General features: G+C 39.1%; 1 protein-coding gene across 1 annotated transcript in view; it reads left to right on the top strand.

Moving 5' to 3' along the window:
* GABRG3 (gamma-aminobutyric acid type A receptor subunit gamma3) overlaps positions 1–22100 on the top strand; it is a 449483-nt gene that overhangs the window by 50471 nt on the left and 376912 nt on the right. Inside the window, exon 3 of the mRNA XM_060095102.1 lies at positions 12536–12603. Within this exon, the coding sequence (XP_059951085.1) occupies positions 12536–12603 (68 nt within the window). The remainder of the gene's footprint in view (positions 1–12535; positions 12604–22100) is intronic.

Raw genomic sequence — 22100 nt, 5'->3', positions numbered from 1 at the left:
CCCTGACCAGGGATCAAACTTCCCTCCCCTGCCTTGGAAGGTGGATTCTTAACCACTAGACCACCAGGGAAGTACCAGGAGCATATATAATTCTTATATTATCCTGGTGAATTGGCCTTTTTATCATTACATAATGACCTTCTTTGTCTCTTTTGACAGTATTTACCTTAAAGTCTCTTTTGTCTGATAAGTCACCACTCCTGCTCTTTTTAGGTTCCCATGTGCATAAAATAGCCTCTTCTATCTTTTCACATTTAGTTTGTGTGTGTCCTTAGATCTAAGTTGAGTTTCTTGTAGACATCATATAGTTTGGACCTTGTGTTTTTATGCATTGAGCCAATCTATGTTTTTTAATTGGGGCATTTAATCTGTTTACATTTAAAGTAATTATTGATAAGGAAAGACTTACTATTTTCATTTTATTAATTGTTTTCTGTCTTGCAGCCTTTTTTGTCCCTCTTTTTGCATTCTTTTATTTTCATTTGAAAAATATTTATTTATTTTTGGTTGTGTTGGGTCTTTGTTACTGTGCACGCGCGTGGGCTTTTCTCTAGTTACATTGAGCGGGGACTACTCTTCATTGCAGTGTGCGGACTTCTCATTGCGGTGGCTTCTCTTGTTGCACAGCATGGGCTCTAGGCATGCGGGCTTCACTAGTTGTGGCACGTGGGCTCAATAGTTGTGGCTTGTGGGCTCTAGAGTGCAGGCTCAGTAGCTGTGGCACACAGGCTTAGTTGCTCCATGGCATGTGGGAGCTTCCCAGACCAGGGCTTGAACCCGTGTCCCCTGCATTGGCAGGCGGATTCTTAACCACTGCACCTCCAGGGAAGTCCCCATTTGTTTTTTTGTAGTGACATATTTTGATTCTCTTCTCATTCACCTTTGTTTATATTCTATCAGATATTTTCTTTCTGGTTACCAGTGCAAGTATTTTAAACATTTCAAAGTTACAGCAGTCTGATACCAAAATGAAAGATGTCACAAAAAAAGAAAACTACAGGCCAGTATCATTGATGAACATAGATGCAAAAATCCTCAACAAAATACTAGAAAACAGAATCCAACAGCACATTAAAAGGATCATACACCATGATCAAGTAGGGTTTATCGCAGGAATGCAATGATTCTTCAGTATATGCAGATTAATCAATGTGATACACCCTATTAACAAACTGAAGGATAAAAACCATATGATAATCTCAATAGATGAAGAAAAAGCTTTTGACAGAATTCAACCCCGATTTATGATAGAAACTCTCCAGAAAATGGGCATAGAAGGAACCTACTTCAAATTAATAAAAACCATATATGACAAACCCACAGCCAACATCATTCTCAATGTTGAAAAACTGAAAGCATTTCCTCTAAGATCAGGAAAAAGACAGGGGTGCTCACCCTCACCACTGTAATTCAACATAGTTTTGGAAGTTTAACCACGGAAATTAGAGAAGAAAAAGAAATAAAAGGAATCCAAATTGGAAAAGAAGAAGTAAAACTGTCAGTTTGCAGATGACATGATATGATACATATAATATCCTAAAGATGCCACCAGAAGACTACTAGACCTAATCAGTGAATTTGGTAAAGTAGTAGGTACAAAATTAATGCACAGAAATCTCTTGCATTTCTATACACTAACAATGAAAAATCAGAAATTAAGGAAACACTCCCATTTATCATTGCAAGAAAAAGAATAAAGTACCTAGGAATAAACCTACCTAAGGAGGCAGAAGACCTGTATGCAGAAAAGTATAAGACACTGATGAAAGAAATTAAAGATGATACAAACAGATGGAGAGGTATACCATGTTCTTGGATTGGAAGAATCAATACTGGGAAAATGACTATACTACCCAACACAATCTACAGATACAGTGCAATCCCTATCAAATTACCAATGGCATTTTTCACAGAATTAGAAGAAAAAAATTTACAATTTGTGTGGAAACACAAAAGACCCTGAATAGCCAAGGCAATTTTGGGAAAGAAAAATGGAGATGGAGGAATCAGGCTCCCTGACTTCAAACTATACTACAAAGCTACAGTAATCAAGACAGTATGGTATTGGCACAAAAACAGAAATATAGGTCAGTGGAACAGGATAGAAAGCCCAGAGATAAACCAATGCACATACAGTCTTTGACAAAGGAGGCAAGAATATACAATGGAGAAAAGACACCCTCTTCAATAAGTGGTGCTGGGAAGACTGAACAGCTATATGCAAAAGAATGAAATTAGAACACTTCCTAACACCACACACAAAAATAAACTCAAAATGGATTAAAGACCTAAATGTAAGGCCAGACACTATAAAACTCTCAGAGGAGAATGTAGGCAGAACACTCTATGACGGAAATCACAGCAAGATACTTTTTGACCCACCTCCTAGAGAAATGGAAATAAAAACAAAAATAAACATATAGGACCTAACGAAAAAGCTTTTGCACAGCAAAGGAAACAATAAACAAGACAAAAAGACAGCCTTCAGAATTGGAGAAATTATTTGCAAATTAAGCAACGGACAAAGGATTAATCTCCAAAATATACAAGCAGCTCATGCAGCTCAGTATCAAAAAAAACAAACAACCCAATCAAAAAATGGTTGGAAGACCTAAATAGACATTTCCCCAAAGAAGATATACAGATTGCCAACAAACACATGAAAGGATGCTCAATTTTACTAATCATTAGAGAAATGAAAATGAAAACCACAATGAGGTATCACCTCACAGCGGTCAGAATGGCCACCATCAAAAATCTAGAAACAATAAGTGCTGGAGAGAGTTCAGAGAAAAGGGAACCCTCCTGCACTGTTGGTGGGAATGTAAATTGATACAGCCTCTGGAGAACAGTATGGGGGTTTCTTAAAAAAACTAAAAATAGAACTACCATATGACCCGGCAATCCCACTACTGGGCATATACCCTGAGAAAACCATAACTGAAAAAGATACATGTACCCCACTGTTCTCTGCAGCACTATTTACAGTAGCCAGGACTTGGAAGCAACCTAAATGTCCATCGACAGATGAATGGATAAAGAAGATGTGGCAATATATACAGTGGAATATTACTCAGCCGTAAAAAGAAACGAAATGGAGTTATTTGTAATGAGGTGGATAGACCTAGAGTCTGTCATACAGAGTGAAGTAAGTCAGAAAGAGAAAAACAAATACCATATGCTCACACACATATGTGGAATCTAAAAAAAATGGTATGATGAATCTAGTCGCATGGCAGGAATAAAGATGCAGACATGTCCAACTTGAGGACACGGGGGAGAAAGGGAAGCTGGGACGAAGTGAGCAAGTAGGATTGACATATATACACTACCAAATGTAAAATGGATGGCTAGTGGGAGCTGCAGCAGAGCACAGGGAGATCAGCTTGATGCTTTGTGAAGACCTGGGGGAAAGGGATAGGGAGGGTGGGAGGGAGGCTCAAGAGGGAGGGGATATGAGGATATATGTATACATAAAGCTGACTCACTTTGTTGCACAGCAAAAACTAACACAACATTGTAAAGCGATTATACTCCAATAAAGATATTAAAAAAATAAAGTTACAGCAATCTATGATAAACTGATATTTTAACTTCCATTGCATATAAAACTCCACTTCTTTACATCTCTTTACCCTTTGTAAACTTTATGCTATTGATGACACAAATTATTCCTTTTTACATTGTGTATCCAGTAACATAGATTTAAAATAACTTTTTATGCTTTTGATTTAAAAAAAAATTTATACCATAATTAAGCATTTTATGTACATACATTACGATTCTATAGGATTCTATATTTGCTTATATATTTTTACCTGGGAGTTTTACATTTTTTAAAGCATTTTAAAAATTAATTAATTAATTTTTTATTTTTGGCTGCATTGGGTCTTCGTTGCTGCACAGAATTTTCTCTAGTTGTGGTGAGCTGGTGCTACTCTTCTTTGAAGTGCACAGGATTCTCATGGTGGTGGCTTCTCTTGTTGTGGAACACAGGCTCTAGGCACACGGGCTTCAGTAGTTGTGGCATGTGGACTCAGCAGTTGTGGCTCACGGGCTCTAGAGCGCAGGCTCAGTAGTTGTGGCACACAAGCTTAGTTGCTCTACGGCATGTGGGATCTTCCCAGCCCAGGGCTTGAACCCGTGTCCCTGCATTGGCAGGTGGGTTCTTAACCACTGTGCCACCAGGAAAGTTCCAAGTTTTACATTTTTATATGGTTTTGTGTTGCTGTTTATTGTTCACTTCAATTTGAAGGATTTACTTCAGCATTTCTTGTAGGACAGGTCTAGTGTTGATGAACTCCCTCATCTTTTATTCAGCTGAGAAAGTCTTAATTTCTTCTTTATTTTCAAAGGACAGTTTTGCTGGATACAGTATTCTTCATTGGCACTTTGCGTATATCATTTTATTTTTGTCTAGCCTTCAAAGTTTCTGCTGAGAGATCCAATGATGAACTAATAGGAGCTCCCTTATATGTGATGAATCACATTTCTTTTTTGTTTTCAAGATCCTTTATTTGTCTTTGATTTTCCACAACCTGATTATGATGTACTTCTGTGTAGATATCTTTAGATTTATCCTACTTGTAATTTTTTGTACTTCCTGAATTTATATCTCCATTTCTCTTCTCCAGATTGGACATTTGGGTCCATTATTTCTTCAAATAGGCTTGCTGCCCTTTTCTCTCTTAGTTCTCTTCTGGAACTCCCATATGCATATGTTGTTCTTCTTGATGAACCTTATTCCATAGGACCCTTAAGCTGTCTTCACTTTTCTTCATTCTTTTTTCTTTTAGCTCTTCTATCTTAGTAATTTCGGGTGTCCTACCTTTGAGTTCACTGATTCTTTCTTCTGCTCAGTCAAGTCTGATGCTGAGTCCCTCTAGTTAATTTTTCAATTCAGTTATTGTATTCTTCAGCTCCAGAATTTCTGTTTGGTTCTTCTTTATAATTTCTATCTCTCTCTCTCTTTTTGATATTCTTATTCTGCTCATGCATTGTTTTCTTGATTTCATTTAGTTGTCCATATGTGCTCTCTTTTCATTTACTGAGCATCCTTATGATGGTTATTTTGAACTCTTTGTCTGGTAATTCATATATTTCTGTTTTATCTCCCAGAGGTTTAATATGCTCCTTTGATTGGACCATGTTTCTCTGTTTATTTGTATGCCTTGTTACCTTCTGTGGCATTTAGGCATTTAAAGAAATCAGCCACTTCTCCCAGTCTTTGCAGTCTGGTTTTGTATATGAAGGACTTTCAGCTGTCTTCTGACTAGAAAGGCTGGTGACCTCTCAAGCCTTGTCTGGGAACGCATCCTCTCTGGGCTTTTGTGTGTAATCTAATTGAAGAGGTTTGCCAGTTTCTACCGAGGATCTTCCCTCGGGGTCTGTCTGCTGTACTGCAGACTCTGCTGACATGTCAAACCTATTGATGACTTTTGTTCTCAGTAGTCCCCAACTGCATGTCCCCTTCCTGTCAGTGCTTAAATTCAGGCAAGACAGAAACCAGTCTCTTGGGCATTCCTTCCAAAAATCAGATCATTGGATGTATGTTCCACTTTTTTATTTCCTTATATGAGCTTTGGAGCATCTACCCACTGGAGCTCTGAAGAATTTGTGGTTTTGAACTTTAACCCCAGTGCTTTTTTCATTCTTCTGAGAATGTGAATTCTCAAGCTGTCTACTTTAGTAAAACATTTTATTTGAGTGTATACAAATGTGGAATCTCACCATTTACCTTTTTCCATATTATTATGGAAAAGTAATATTCCATATTACTTTTCCATATTACTATCAGGTCTGACCCAGGTCTGAGGTGATGGCAGTTTTATCTTGATCTTCGTAAACTCTTCTTGGCCCACTTGAGATCATATGCCTAAAGGATGATTGAAGAGAAGTGAGAACTTTAGAGTTGAATCCATAGTTCTGGGACTAGTGGAGATGGGATTAGCTCTAACACTATAATCAAAAGTCAGAACTGACCATATTGGAACCCTAAACCTGCAATGGGACCCATAACAGTGACTTCATCATCTAAATGATCTAGCACTAAGCTATGTCAAACATTTTTGCATGGACCTAGGATCTTGGCAGAACTGTAATATTAACTAAGTTTGCCCATTCTATGTACCTCTTACCCAAATCTCTTCATCCACCCACCCCACTAACCTAATATTCTCCAAGCTAGAGAAAAACTTTTGAAAACACATCTCCACTGAGATCATATAGAGGAAGTTAATATAAGCCTCAGAGACAGAGTATTTTCACTTTAAGAAGAGGCTGGAAAGATTTTTTGTGGTGGTGATGGTGGTGGTGGTGGTAAACTCCCACTGAAGTCATTGTTCCCCAGAATCCCTCTAAGCTTCATTGCCAAAGTTAAGTTTCTGGGAGGTTGAGGGTGGAACTCTGGGGGTTTGCTTCTGTGAGGCTGCAGAATCCTAGATAAGTCACTTCCTCAATCGTGTTTTAAACTTCCTGTCCTTAAATGGAAATGAAAATGGTATTACATACTGATTAAATGCAACATGCTTATTACAATGCTATTTAATATACATTAACAGTACTTTTGTCTGTAGGCATTAGCAGAAGGATGGGAAAAAGTACTTAAACAGAAGTTGGTGATGGAATAGGGGAGTTGGTCTACCTCATGCATCACCTTGCCCAGGGGCACTCTTAGTTCAGGTAAAGTAAGGGAGCAATAAGCTGGAGAGGTCAACAGCAGAGGAGCCCTCACTCCCTTTCCTCAAAGGCAGGGAAGATTGGAAGGGAGGTTCCCAGTTATGGGAAGAGCCCTTCTATTTAACCCTCATGGGCATGAGAGTTGGTATTATTTACTTCTCTTTTTTTCTATTCATTTGTTGCTATGTAAATGTTTCTATCAGTATATTTAAACTTTTCATGAAAAAATAAAACTTTAAGTGACCAGGGTGACTTTTAGGCATAAATATTATTTGAAAGAATGACCAATGCAAGATTTTGGCATTCTTTTCTGTGTCTAATTCTAGGGGGCCTCAGAAGCCATAGCAAAAAATGTTACTGAGTACCTACTATTTACTTCACAACAATCCAACTAACCCCTCTCAGCCCCCATCGTGAATTAGGTTCTATTATGAGCTCATCTTAGACGTAGGGGGACTAAGGCACAGAGATGTTAAGAAACTTTTCAATATTACAGAACTGGTGAGGACAGAGCCACTCTTTGCAGCCCGGCGGCCAGGCGACATGCTCCCTTGGCTGTTGCCCATGTAGCACATCTACTCAGCATTCTTTGGGGTCTCCATTCCTCATCCCTACTGCTGCCAGTCTGGGGTAGCTTGTTAGAACTTCCTTCTGTGGACAACTACAGTCACTCCACTCCACAGTTCTGTCCCTGTCAACACTTACCAGCCCTATATTCCATTTATTCTACTCTTTGTGTCTGTCATTGTCTATTTCTTGCTTACTTATGAGTGAATAGAAATGGTTTCATTTGTTCTAATGTCACCTTCAGTTTTTCCTTCTCTCAGGGAGTTAGTATAATTTCTGTTGTAACAGATGCCTATTTTCAGGAGTACCCTTGTCTTGGACAATCTTATCAGCTCTTTGCCTATTTGACCACTTGAGTCAGTCCTCTAGTCACCATCAGGTTCCAGGGTACCTTAAAAAATTATTCTTCCTGTTGCAGTATTTAATCTCATGTGAAAATTTAACATGTAAAGTCCAGGAAACTATAATAACTCAAAACCATAATTTTCTACATATAGAGTACATGATACAATATATAGAAAACCTTAAAGTCTCCACACAAAAACTACTAGAACTGATAAGTGAATTCAGCAAGGTAGCAGGATACAAGATTAACATACAGAAACCTGTTGTATTTCTTTTACAACAAAATATCAGAAAGAGAAAGTAAAAAATTTCTGTTTAAAATTGCATCAAAAAGATAAAATACCTAGAATAAACCTAACCAAGGAGGTGAAAGACTTATACACTCTAAACTATGAAACATTAATAAAGGAAATCAAAGATGATTCAAGGAAATGGAAATTTATCCTATGCTCTTGGATTGGAAGAATTAATATTGTTAAAGTGGCCATACTGCACAAAGCAATCTACAGATTTAGTGCAATCCTTATCAAATTATCTATGACATTTTTCACAGAACTAGAACAAATAAAATCCTAAAATTTATATGGAGCCACAAAAGACCCAGAATTGCCAAAGCAATTCTGAAGAGAAAGAACAGTGCTGGCGGCATAACCCTCCCAGACTTCAGACTATGCTACAAAGCTACAGTAATCAAAACAATGTGGTATTGTCACAAAAACAGACATATGGATCAATGGAATAGAACAGACAGCTCAGAAATAAACCCACACACCTTGGTCAATTAATCTTCGACAAAGGAGGCAAGAATATATAATGGGGAAAAGACAGTCTCTTCGGCAAGTGGTGTTGGGAAAGCTGGACAGCTACATGTAAATCAATGAAGTTAGAACACACCCTCACACCATACACAAAAATAAACTCAAAATGGCTTAAAGACTTAAGTGTAAGACATGACACCACAAAACATTCTCTGACATGAATTGAACCAATGTTTTCTTTGGTCAGTCTCTCAAAGCAAAAGAAATAAAAGCAAAAATAAACAAAGAGGACCTAATCAAACTTCTAAGAAATGTTTTTAGTACCTGTTTTATTCAGGGTTGGCATTTTAGACATGTTCTAGGAAGTACCCCTTTATGACACCCAAATGGGGCCCCTTACCAGGTAACTTGTTGGGCATTTTGGAAATAAAAATTGGGTTTTTTTTTTTCACAAGAGGGGCTGAAGTTTAAAAGGAATGTTGTACTATGTTAAATGTGGTTTTGAATGTCTAGCCCCAAAGATATTGACATCAAGAATTTTTTCCATTAAAATATAATTTATTTACTTTTTACCATGACAGGGTTTCTATATATATTTAACTTTTTCTGTATATTATGATGTTTTGATATCTTAAAAACCCTTCCCGATTGGGCAGAAACTGCCTCTTCTAGGGTTAGCCAATTCTTAGAGATGGCAAGGAGCCCAGCCTGGAGCAGGCCTTTGAACCTACAGACTATTCAATCCAGAGTCATACCTCCTCTATACAGCCCTTACACCCCAGCAGGCAATACTCTTCTGTTTTAATCATCCCAGGGCCTGGTACCAGGCCACTGGAGACCACCTGTATAGCTGAAAGCCCACAGGAATTATTCAAGCTAGCCAAACTAGCCAACCCGAGCTATTTACCCTTCCCTACTCTGCCTTTCCTTCAGAGACCCCAATTCAGATCAGGGCCTAAGCACCCCCTCCCTTGCCCTGTCTTCTGCCTCCTGACTACCCTTATGTCTTAACCACGTAGTCGGGCAAAGCATGCCATACCTCCTGTCTTTAGGACCTGTGAATAAATCAATTTTGTTTTCCTGAGCCTCTCTTCTTGAGGCTGCACCTGACTGACCATCACATAAACAAATACAAAAAGGCTGAGTAATATTCCATATGTATATACTATGTTTGGTTTACCCATTTATCCCTCCATGTGCACTTGGCTTGCTTCCTCCTTTTGGCTGTTGTGAATGATGCTGCTGTGAACATGTGTGTACAAATATATGTTTGAGTCCCTGATTTTAATTCTTTTGGGTATATAACCAGAAGTGGAATTGCTGGGTTATAGGGTAGTTCTATTTTTTGTTTTTTTGAGGAACCACCATACTGTTTTCCGTATTGCCTGCATTATTTTACATTCCCACCAGCAGTGTACAAGGTTTTCATTTTCTCCATGTCATTGCCAACACTTGTTTTTTTTTTCTGTTTTTTTTAATAGTAGCCATCATAATGGATGTGAAGTGGTTTTGATTTGCATTTCCCTAATGACTAATAATGTTAAATGTCATTTCATGTGCTTACTGCTCATTTGTATGTCTCTTTAGAGAAATGTCTAAGTCCTTTACCCATTTTTAAATCAGGTTGTTTTGCTTATCTGTTGTTGAGTTGTGGGAGTTCTTTTTATTTTTTGGATATTAACCACTTATCAGACATATGATTTACAGATGTTTTCTCCCATAATGTGGGTTGCCTTTCCACTGTGTTAACTGTGTCCTTTGATGCACAGAAGTTTTTAATTTTGATATAGTCCAGTTTATTTATTTTTTTCTTTTATTGCCTATGCTTTTGGTGTCATATACGAGAAATAATTTCCAAATCCAGTGTCATGAAGCTTTTCTCCTATGTTTTCTTCTAAGAGTTTTGTAGTTTCAAATCTTACCTTTAGATTTCTGATCCATTTTGAGTTAATTTTTGTATATTGTGTAAGGGTTCAACTTCAGTTTTTTGCTTGTGGGTATCCAGTTTACATAGCACCATTTGTTGAAAATACTTTTTCCCCATTGAATGGTCTTGGCATCCTAATTGAAGATCATTTGTCTGGGCTTAATCTGTAATCTATGAACTGTAAACCTTGAGTCTCCTGTGGCCAGTCTCTTTCCTGGGTACCACTGTCAGAGCCACTTTCCTAAAGACTCCTTTTACTTTAGCATGATGCTGCTTAAGCGAGAATTTACTTAAAACAGTTTATTTCCCCCAAGTTTTGTGTGTATGTGTGTTTGTGTTTTCCAAACTCTTCTCTTAAAACCTTTATTATACTATTGCACTTAATACTCATTTGGCACTTCCCACTTCAAGTTGTTAAGGCTTTACATCTGTAGGCCCTTTTTATTTAATGAGATTAAAAGCCCTGGAAGCCTAAAGTCTAATAAGTACCATGAAACAACCAGAAAAATCTCTTGAAAAAAGTAGGTCCTCAACTGATTGACTTAACACAGCCTTTGTATAACATTACCAAAGGTTATGCAGCACAGCATTTGGAGACAGAACAATTGCTGAACCCAATTAAGTTGAAGAAAGATGCTACTTACTGTTCAGAGTAGTTAGCAAAGCTCAGCCTAAAACGAAGACTAGTCCTTTTATGAAATTTAAGCACTAGACACATAGTACTTAGAATTGTATTGCGGTGTTTTCCAAAATGCCAACAGCTCTTTGAAGCTAACGTGGCTTGGTTGCGCTGACAGATGTCAGAGTAGTTGGCTCCAGTTCATTGTCATTATTTTCATTTTCTTGGAGGTCCGGACAACATGGCTCAGGCTGCAGAATGCTGTTTACATAATTGAACAACAGACTGTGAGCTTACAGGTGCCACTCACAGTTCCAGAAGTAGAGTGCCGAAGTCCATTTGTGAATGATGAGTTAGCAAAACTGGAGGAAGCTCAAAATAATTGCAGATGCGAACACCCTTGTTTCCATAGAAACACTCTGTGTTTATGTGCAAAGGTTCAAGAGTCTTGTTCATGTTCCTCTGGGGCAGAAATATTCTGAAATTGGTGTCTCTTTTCCCCAGCTTTCCCCAGACTTTCCCAGCTGAGTGCTGGGGAAAGAGAGATGCCTCCTTTTCACTGGCACGGAACCCTGACTCAGAGGTGGCTGTCTCAGGAATCTCATTACTGGTCTCCCAAGTTCCATTTTTGCCAAGGAAAGGGAAAATGATTTTCTTTAAGGTTGAATGAACCAATTCTACCTCTGATGCACGATGTTAGATATTACAGTTTCTTGTTATATGAATTTTACTCCCTTATAGTTGGAACGGTAATTTCTTGACTTACTAAAGTGTTATTAAAAGAAAATGTTGGGGGTAGGAGTTTATTTTATTTATTTTATTTTTGCTGTGTTGCATCTTCGTTTCTGTGCGAGGGCTTTCTCTAGTTGTGGCAAGCGAGGGCCACTCTTCATCGCGGTGCGCGGGCCTCTCACTATCGCGGCCTCTCTTGTTGTGGAGCACAGGCTCCAGACGCGCAAGCTCAGTAGTTGTGGCTCACGGGCCTAGTTGCTCCGCGGCATGTGGGATCCTCCCAGACCAGGACTTGAACCCGTGTCCCCTGCATTAGCAGGCAGATTCTCAACCACTGCGCCACCAGGGAAGCCCATAAAGTGTTATTCTTTTTTGAGTTGTATGATTTAAAGTCTGTGATATGTGTGTGTGTGTTTCTTTAGGTAATAATGACACCAATAATCAGTATTTCTTAATCTCCTTTGGTGTATGTACTCTCCAGATCTTTGCATTGAGTTGCAACCAGGTAATGGATAAATAACTTGAATTGTCCCTGATATTACTCATTACTTGGGTTTGATTTCTTAGCATAACTTTGACATTAAATTTCTTATGCAGTGTCTTATATTTTAACATTTTATGTTTTCTCTGCCATATAATCAGCTAAACAAATGCTATAGAGTATCTTTATGGTCATCTATCACTGGCAACTTGCAGCGTATAAATATCCTGTTTTTTTTAGAATTTATTAAATACGAGTAAGATTCTTTAATCCTTTGAGAATTGTAACTACCTGGCAAGTCCCAAAGAAAAATACACCCCTTTCCCACATGCCATTGAGCTGTTAGTGTGTGACTCAGAGGAAGTTGAGTAGCACTTTCCTCGGTCTCTCTAGCACAGTGTATTAACACACATTTGTTTTCTCCACAGTAAAACCCACCGTAATTGATGTTGACATCTATGTTAACAGCATTGGTCCTGTGTCATCAATAAACATGGTAAGACGATATTTTCTTTTCTGATCTCACAGTCTTTGCATCAGTTCTTGCTTACATTCTCATTGTGGTTTCTGCTCTAGATTTATCATGCAAGTTTAAACTCACAATTGACTTCTTAAATATGTAGTATTTATTGAAAGTTTAAACACTGAAAATGGTAAAACTCAAGGAGTAGAGATTTTGACACCAGCAGTGAGATGTTGCTCTAATGATTAAAAAGTATCTCATCCCCATCTTGTCCACAAGTGTGTTTACTGTGTATAGATTTCCAGATGATGTTATTTTCAGTTGTGCAGTCATTGGCTATGTCTGACCTCATTTATACTAGGGATGAATATAAATGACAGCTTTTTTACTTTAGTTCATTTTTCAAGATTCAGAAAACCTGCCTTTCAACATTTCTCAGGAAAGGATCTGAGATTACCTAGTTGATACTTCTGTCTCCCTGAGGGTAAATATCCTGCCTTTTTTTTAAACAGGGGAGAAAGTATGGGATCAAGTATATGTGTGATTTTTCCTAATAGAGGAAGGTATTTTCACAGACTTACAAGCAAAGTGAGCTCCAGTAGTAACTATTTCTAGTGTAGAAGAAGGCCTTCCCTGTACAAAGTGCTTAGCTCTTAGGAAGGTGCTGGTATGTTGGCATCCACCTGTGTCAGGGTCTTCTCACAGGCGCCTCAGGCTGGGGTGGGCCTCCCTGAGCAGAATGTGGAGGATTCTAGGAGCAGGCACTTGCTTTGCGGGCCCAGCGACGCAGGAACCCCTAACGCTGGGGCCTTCTTTGTGCTTCCCTGCTGCACAACGGCTCCTGGATTTGGGGGATGCTTGAGGCTGAGGGAGGTTTGCAAAATGCCAACTTAAGAAGCCTTCCTTTCATTGCAAAGTTCTGTGGATGGAAATAATCCTTCCAAAATTAATAGCAAAGTCCTTTCTTTTCATTGCCAGATATTAAAAGTGTTCATCTTTTTGTTGATGGTATAAAGGTTCCATGTGGGGCTAAAATTTATGGGTCAGTCACTTTAAAAAAAATCCCCTATGTCATCCATACACTGGAGATGGGCCACTATCAAAGAGGCGAAGTGAATAAAAGAGGATTCACCCCACACAACCTATGGGCTGCAGATTGTGAAATGTAGACCATGACTGTAATACTTCCTTTCCCTGATAAATAATTATTCAGTTCACCACACTGAGTAGTCATTTCTCAGTTTGTTTCTTATTTTGGAGTTTTATTTTCTTACACTAGTTCCACCACACTTTATTCAGCCACTGATTTATGTCTAACACTAAAACAAAAGTGCCTCCATAGATACATAGTCACAAAATTGTTTTAGGTGTTTTAGGAACAGTTGCTTGTATCTGCATATCTAGGGATTATCATGAACTCCTGTAACCTTGAGATCTCCTTTGTGCCCAGGATTAGGTTTTGCTGTTGGAATTGATAGACTTTTCTGCGTGAAAATCATAGGCTGCAGAGGAGGCTAAAAGTAAAGTAACAGTCCCCACAGGGTGGTAAGGACTCTGCTAATGGCTGGCACCCCCTCAGGAAAGCCCACTGCAGTTGGGATAGATTTCTCTGATGATGTCTTCTCAGTCTGGGATGAAGCCGATAGGCAGGGGTCTGCCAGGTGGGACAGGTAGGAAGGTCCCCAGTAAAAGGCAGGACAGCAGGTATGTGACACGACTGGGGACTGAGGGACTGATGTGCTGTTTGAAGGCCATGTGGGTGGGCGGGGCTGGGGGCACTGTGGACCTGCAGAGACTGAGGCTCTGAGGCCATGTGTGGTGAAGAGTCAGCTTCACCCTCAGCTCTGCCCCAGACAGACCCTGCTCTGGGGAGTGTGCAGACCCTTCTATCTGAGTATGTGCACGTCTGACTTCACGAGAGATTAGTTCAAATCCAGATTCATAAATAAACCATCATCGTGCCCAGAGAGCCAGAACAAAGGTAGATTCATGTTCCCGGAGGAGGGAATGTGCAGCACTCCTGAGAGAGGTTTCAGAGGACTCAGGGTGTCAGGGGCTTCCGAGTTGCTTTTTTTTTTTAATTTAAATTTTTATTTGTAAAAACATTTTTTTTAGGTTCACAGCAAAAGTCAGAGGAAGGTACAGATACTCCTCATATACTCCATGCCCCGACTCATGCATGGCCTCCCCCACTATCAACACCGCCTCCAGTGGGGGACATTTGTTATAGTCAGTGAACCCATGTTGACATGTCATCGTCACCCAAAGTCCACAGTTTGCACTAGGATTCACTCTTGGTGTTGTACATCTGTGGATTTGGACAAATATGTAACAACGTGTTTCAACCATTACAGAATCATACAGAGTAGTTCCACTGCTCTAAAAATTCTCTCTGCGTCTGCTTCCTGAAGGATTAGTAGTTCCAGCCTTTGTGTTCCTAGCACTTTTCCTGGAAGTCAGAATGATAAAGGGCTTCTTCCCCCGTTGCTGAGCACATCACACATACCCACTATATCTATGAAACCAAATGACACAGTTTCAAAAGAATTGTAAAGTACTCTAAAGTGGACCGCGTGAAAAAGAAAAGCAATTCAAAAGTAGGGAACTGAGTGTTTAAGAGGGAATTGGGGATTGAGTCAGCAATAATAATAGAAAAAATGAGAGAGACTAAAACAATCAAATTAAAAAACATTTTATGGGAGAAAGGCACAATTTAGAGATGTGTACAGGATTTAAGAATGAAAATTTTTATTGCGGTTTTGATGATAAGCTAAAGCCTGATAAAGTTATGGCTTTTCCCCCCTAAATATTCATTTAACAATCAAAGAAAGAGAGAAAACCATGATTTCCTCCTCCCCCTCCTCTCCTCCCTCCCACTTTTCTGCTTCTTTTATTGAGATTATTCATACTGAAGTTTCAGTTTCAGACATTCTCCCTGCAAAATAAAATGAAGTTGCATTTCGATCTCTTGTTTAACAGATTGATTTTCATTGTCTTGTCTCTCTTGGAGTTGTTTATGCTTTTTCCAGTTAAAGAGGAGATTAGAAATGGTTCAGGTGGGTTGAAGAGAATCTTTTTTTACAAAGCCTCAATCACATACTCTGTCTTTGTCATTATAACATATCTAAATGTGCACAGTTCCTCACGGAAATTACCCATCATTTGTTTCAGGCCTTGTATGGAAGCTGCATACAAGGGAGCTTGAGAGTTTATTTTTGAGAATATTCACCATAAGAAACCTTTTAGTAATGGAACAAAGAAAAGTAATGCTTTGATACCTATTCTCTGCTATCAGTCTGTCTCATGTGATCTTCATGAGATCATGGTAGAGAAGATACTGCCTTTCCCACTTATTTGTGAGGAGTGAGCTGGAGCTGATGAGGATGGAGACCCCAGAGCAGTGGTTCTGACTCTAGCCCATTGCGTTTCTGTGGTCATCAGGAACGCGCAGCAGCAGCACCTCTAGAGCTATAGTTCTGACTTGGAACTTGAGATGAAAAGGGCTCAAGGCTGAGTCTAATGCTAGGATCGTTTTCCTTTTATTAAAAAAAATTAATAAACTTTATTTTTTAGAGCAGTTTAAAAATTTTTCCCAGCTTTGTTGAGATACAGTTGGCATATAACATTATGTAAGTTTAAGGTGATTGGATATATATATCCAGTATACTGCAAAATGATTAAAACAATAGGGTTAGTTAACACTTTCGTCGCCCTACGTAGTCCTTTTCTGTGTGGGTGTTGAGAACTTTTAAGACCTACTCACTTAGCAACTATCAAGTATATAATACTGTATTGTTAACTATAGTTACCATGCTGTACATTATATCCCTGGAACTTATTTATCTTAATACTAGAAATTTGTACCCTTTGACTAACATTTACGCATAAGTACCCCGCCCCCCCCCCCCCTGGAAACCACCAATCTACTCTGTTCCTGTGACTTCTGGTTTTTAAGATTCTACATGTAAGTAAGATCATACAGTATTTGTCTTACGCTTTCTGACTTATTTCATATAGCATAATTTTAAATTTACAGAAAAAGTGAGTAGAAATCACAGAGTTATCATATACCTCTAAACACACACACACACACACACACACACACACACACACACTCTCTCTCTCTCTCTCTCTCTCCTCGTATTATTAACATCTTGCATTAGTGTGGTACATTCGTTATGAGTGATGAACGGATATTAACACATTATTATTAGCTGAAGTTTATAGTTTACATTAGGGTTTACTTTTGGTGTTGTACATTCTATGGGTTTTCACAAATATATTATGACATGTATAATGTACTCACCATTATTTTATCATACAGAGTATTTTCACTGCCCTAAAACTCCTCTATGCTTTACCTCTTCATCTCTACCCTCCAAGCCCTGGCAACCACTGATCTTTTCACTGTCTTCATAGTTTTGTCTTTTCTAGAAAGTCATATTTGGAATCCTCAGTATGTAGCCTTCTAAGACTGGCTTCTTTCCCTTTGTTTTTAAAAGAACTGGTATAAGTCATCTGAGGATATCTAAGACTTGCAGTGGTTGAGTCAACACGATATGACTGTAACAGCTGTTTGTGATGGTGTGTTACCCAGAAATTAAGGGGGCGACTGTGTAGATCATAGAGACGGGTTAAAAATCATTAGTATATGCTCCATTATATGATCCATAGCCAAAAGTTTAAAACTTGTAGTATGGCGTGCAGCCAGGAGGGGCATGGGGGAGCATGGGGGCCCGTGAAGCTCGCTGTGACATCTGTGAACGTCATCCCTGCTCCTCTCACTTTTGGCTGCAGTTTTGAGACATGAAGTCAACGACCATGTGGAATCACAGAAGGTCAGGAGGGAAGAAAGTAAATTCCATTCCAAGAAATCTGTTAACCACTGGAGGATGTCCATTGCTTTGTAAAACTTTTCTGAAGGCACCTAAGCTCAGGAAAGTCCAAAAGAAGTGAAGGCTGGAGCACCCTGGTGCCACCCTTGTTTTGGTCTTCTTTGCATTTATGCTGCTTAAGATTCATCACAGTTTTTGCATCTACAGTTTGATATCCTTCATCAGTTTAGCAATAATATTGGCCATTATTTCTTTAAATATTGCTCTGCACCATTCTCTCTCTCTTTTCACATCCTAGGACTCCAATCCTGTGAATGTTAAACAGTTCTCCCAAGTCCCATTTGTCCCTTATGCTTGTGGTTTTATTTACATCCCTTTGCTCTCCATGCCTCAATCAGTGGAAACCTTCCAATCTACTTTGTAGCATCCTAAGTTGCTGATCATGTGTCTATTATCTGTTAAAGCTATCTGTTGAATTCTTTTTTAAAAAAAATATTTATTTTATTTATTTTAAAATTTATTTATTTATTTATTTGGCTGTACTGGGTCTTATTTGAGGCATGCAGGATCTTTTTTTAGTTGTGGCATGCGGGATCTTTTTAGTTGCAGCATATGGGATCTAGTTCCCTGACAAGTGATTGAACCCAGGCCCCCTGCATTGGGAATGCAGAGTCTTAGCCACTGGACCACCTGGGAAGCCTCAGCCATCTGCTGAATTCTTCATTTCAGTTAATGTAGTTTTCATTTCTACAATTTTAATTTGACAGTTTCTAATAGATGTATTGTCTCTGGTGAAATTCTCCATCTTGCAATCTTTTTTTTTTGAACACGTTAATCATTAATTTCTAGACTGATAGCTGCAGTATCTGGCCATCTGTGGTATCATTTCTGTTGTCTCCTTTGTTGCTTGTCCCCATGTTTTGGTCTGCCTGGTAATTTTTTTTTTTTTTTTTTTTAGAACTATTTGGTCACAGGGGTTTTTTTTTGGCTGCATCGGTTCTTAATTGCATGCGGGATCTTCGTTGAGGCATGTGGGATCTTTCGTTGTGGCATGTGGTCTCTTCATCGCAGTGTGCGGGCTTCTCTTTTGTTGTGGTGTGTGAGTTTTCTCTCTCTAGTTGTGGCACACAGGCTCCAGGGCGCGTGGGCTCTGTAGTTGTCTACCTGGTAATTTTGATTATGTGCGAAAGTTGTAGAGACTTCACGCAACGTTCCCTCTCGTGTCTGGAGGTCAGAGCTGGTGTAGGGGCTGCTCTGCTGTCTTGCTGAGTCTCAGCTAGGCTCTGGTCCCCACCACCCCAGTCTTGGGGATAGCTCTGAAGGAGTCCCACCTGAGGGCTTGAGCTGCTTCCCAAGGCAACTCCAAAGTGGTCCAAAACTCTAATTTTTATATTTTGGACAGCATAAAATGGCTGAAAATTCTGCTCTTTTTAAGCCATTTTTATGACTGCTTTATCACCCCTTCCCTGTGCAGATTAGTCTGTAAACGTGTTGAGGGAAACACCGTGTGCTGTTTGGCTCATTTCCTCGTCATTCCGTCTCTCTAAAGCCTCACCCCTCCTGGTAGGGCTCCTTGGCTGCCCCAGCCTCTGGTTATGCCTCGTCTCTGCCAGGTCCCTCACTCCTAGCAGCCACTCCCCACCAGCTTCTGCACATGGAGGCCAACAGGAGGTAAGTTCTGGGGAGAGAGGGCATGTACGAAGTGCAGTCAACCTGCTGACCCTGCCTTCTTGGTGTTGGGCCTCTTAAATCAGTTTTTAAATGTGTATTTTATCCAGGTTTTCTATTTGTTCTTAGTGAGAGTGTTGATCTATGGCAAGCTTTCCCATAATAGCCACACACCTTTGATTTAAAATTTTAAGTTTAGGTGGAATAAGTTTGATTTCTATTAGTTGGCAAGGAAATAATTTGGAGCCAAGAGTTAAGCCCTATGAAACTTTACTGTGCGATTTTCTTCTTGCTTCAGTAACCTTCCCAGATGTCTTCAGATTAGTGAGAAGGGAGGGCTTTCTGAAGTCCATTCTGTCCAGGTTTTCATATAAATAATGACTCTTTGAGGGAAATTAAAGGGAATTAATGATGTATTTCTTCTGGCAGCGTTAGCTTTAGAGGAACAGAGCCATGGTCTGTTTGTTGTTGTTTGTTTAAGAGGATGGTCTTGTACGTAGTTTTAATATCCCTTTAAGAAATGAAAAACAATATTTATATTTATATATATTTATAAAGTGTGTGTGTTTGACATTTGGTTCATCACTAGACATAAAGCCCTTTCCAGTGTAACAGCAGTAGAAATAATAATGATGGTATCTAAAATATACATATTATTAAATAAATCAATAGAATATTGGAAGAGCCACATGGCATAAATGGGAAAGATTTCTGGAACTTAAAAAAAATCTCCAAGAATGAGAAAGAAGATGGCATTTAAAGGCTTTAAAAACTAGTGAAGTCTTTTTAAACCAAAGATCCAATGAGCCTCAGTCTGTAGCAGGTACGCATTTGACTGAACCTTTGAGGCCAGCACCCACATCTCTTTTTGGTGCCCTGGGACTCAGTCGAGAGGCCCTGATGAGTGTTTGTCAAATGAATGAATGAATAAAAATCATTTTCAGCCTCTGCCTCTCCTCTTATGTACCCATCGTGCATCTCTGTGTGTGAGTGTGCACATCTTGCATACCCATACACTTCCCATGCCTTTAGGTTACATTTTCATCAATGAATAGATCCACTTACCTTGCTCTAATCGTATTAGCTTTTACACTGCTACAAAAATTTAAACCTGACAAACCTGTGGAGCCTGTTGATATCATCAGCCAAGTTTATGGCTAATAGAGCTTAGGTGTAGGACCCTCAAGTTGTATCTCAAAGTCTGTGCATCTGGAAAGATGATAGAAACAACACCCACACTTTAAAGGAAATCAGTGAGAGATATGCTAATGGGCATGTCTTAGATAAAACCAGTGCATTTAATTAATTTATAGTTCTACCATTTATTTTATTTTATTTTTTAACATCTTTATTGGAGTATAATTGCTTTAAAATGGTGTGTTAGTTTCTGATTTATAACAAAGTGAATCTGCTATACATAAACATATATCCCCATGTGCCCTCTCTCTTCAGTCTCCCTCCCACACTCCCTATCCCACCACTCTAGGTGGTCACAAAGCACCGAGCTGATCACCCTGTGCTATGTGGCTGCTTCCCACGAGCTATGTATTTTACATGTGGTAGTGTATATATGTCCATGCCACTCCCTCACTTCATCCCAGCTTACCCTTCCTCCTCCCTGTGTCCTCAAGTCCATTCTCTACATCTGCGTCTTTATTCCTGTCCTGCCCCAATGTTCATCAGAACCATTTTTCTTTTTTTAGATTACATATATGTGTGTTAGCATATGGTATTTGTTTTTCTCTTTCTGACTTACTTCACTCTGTATGACAGACTCTAGGTCCATCCACCTCACTACAAATAACTCAATTTCGTTTCTTTTTATGGCTGAGTAATATTCCATTGTATATATGTGCCACATCTTCTTTATCCATTCCTCTGTTGATGGACACTTAGGTTGCTTCCATGTCCTGGCTATTGTAAACAGAGCTGCAATGAACATTGTTGTGGTACATGACTCTTTTTGAATTATGGTTTTCTCAGGGTATATGACCAGTAGTGGGATTGCTGGGTCATGTGGTAGTTCTCTTTTTAGTTTTTTAAGGAACCTCCATACTGTTCTCCATAGTGGCTGTATCAATTTACATTCCCACCAACAGTGCAAGAGTGTTCCCTTTTCTCCACACCCTCTTCAGCATTTATTGTTTCTAGATTTTTTGATGTTGGCCATTCTGTCTGGTCTGAGGTGATACCTCATTGTAGTTTTGAGTTGCATTTCTCTATTGATTAGTGATGTTCAGCATCCTTTTATGTGTTTGTTGGCAATCTGTATATCTTCTTCAGAGAAATGTCCATTTAGGTCTTGTGCCCATTTTTGGATTGCTTTGTTTTTTGTTTTAAATTGAGCTTCATGAGCTGCTTCTAAATTTTGGATATTAATCCTTTGTCAGTTGCTTCATTTTCAAATATTTTCTCCCATTCTTAGGGTTGTCTTTTTATCTTGCTTATGTTTTCCTTTGCTGTACAAAACCTTTTAAGTCTCATTAGGTCCCATTTGTTTATTTTTGTTTTCATTTCCATTTCTCTATGAGGTGGATCAAAAAGGATCTTGCTGTGATTTATGTCATGAGGTGTTCTGCCTGTGTTTTCCTCTAAGAGTTTTATACTTCTGGCCTTACACTTAGGTCTTTAATGCATTTTGAGTTTATTTTTGTGTATGGTGTTAGGAAGTGTTCTAATTTCATTCTTTTACATGTGGCTGTCCAGTTTTCCCAGCACCACTTATTGAAGAGGCTGTCTTTTCTCCATTGTATATTCTTGCCTCCTTTATCAAAAATAAGGTGACCATATATGCGTGGGTTTATCTCTGGGTTTTCTATCCTGTTCCATTGATCTATATTTCTATTTTTGTGCCAGTACCGTACTGCCTTGATTACTGTAGCTTTGTAGTATAGTCTGAAACCAGGGAGCCTGATTCCTCCAGCTCCATTTTTCTTTCTCAAGATTGCTTTGGGGCTTCCCTGGTGGTGCAGTGGTTGAGATTCCACCTGCCGATGCAGGGGACACGGGTTCATGCCCTGGTCTGGG

Source organism: Mesoplodon densirostris, chromosome 4 (genome assembly GCF_025265405.1).
Source record: "Mesoplodon densirostris isolate mMesDen1 chromosome 4, mMesDen1 primary haplotype, whole genome shotgun sequence".
Classification (NCBI taxonomy): Eukaryota; Metazoa; Chordata; class Mammalia; order Artiodactyla; family Ziphiidae; genus Mesoplodon; species Mesoplodon densirostris.
This window is presented reverse-complemented; position numbering and strand designations above follow the sequence as displayed.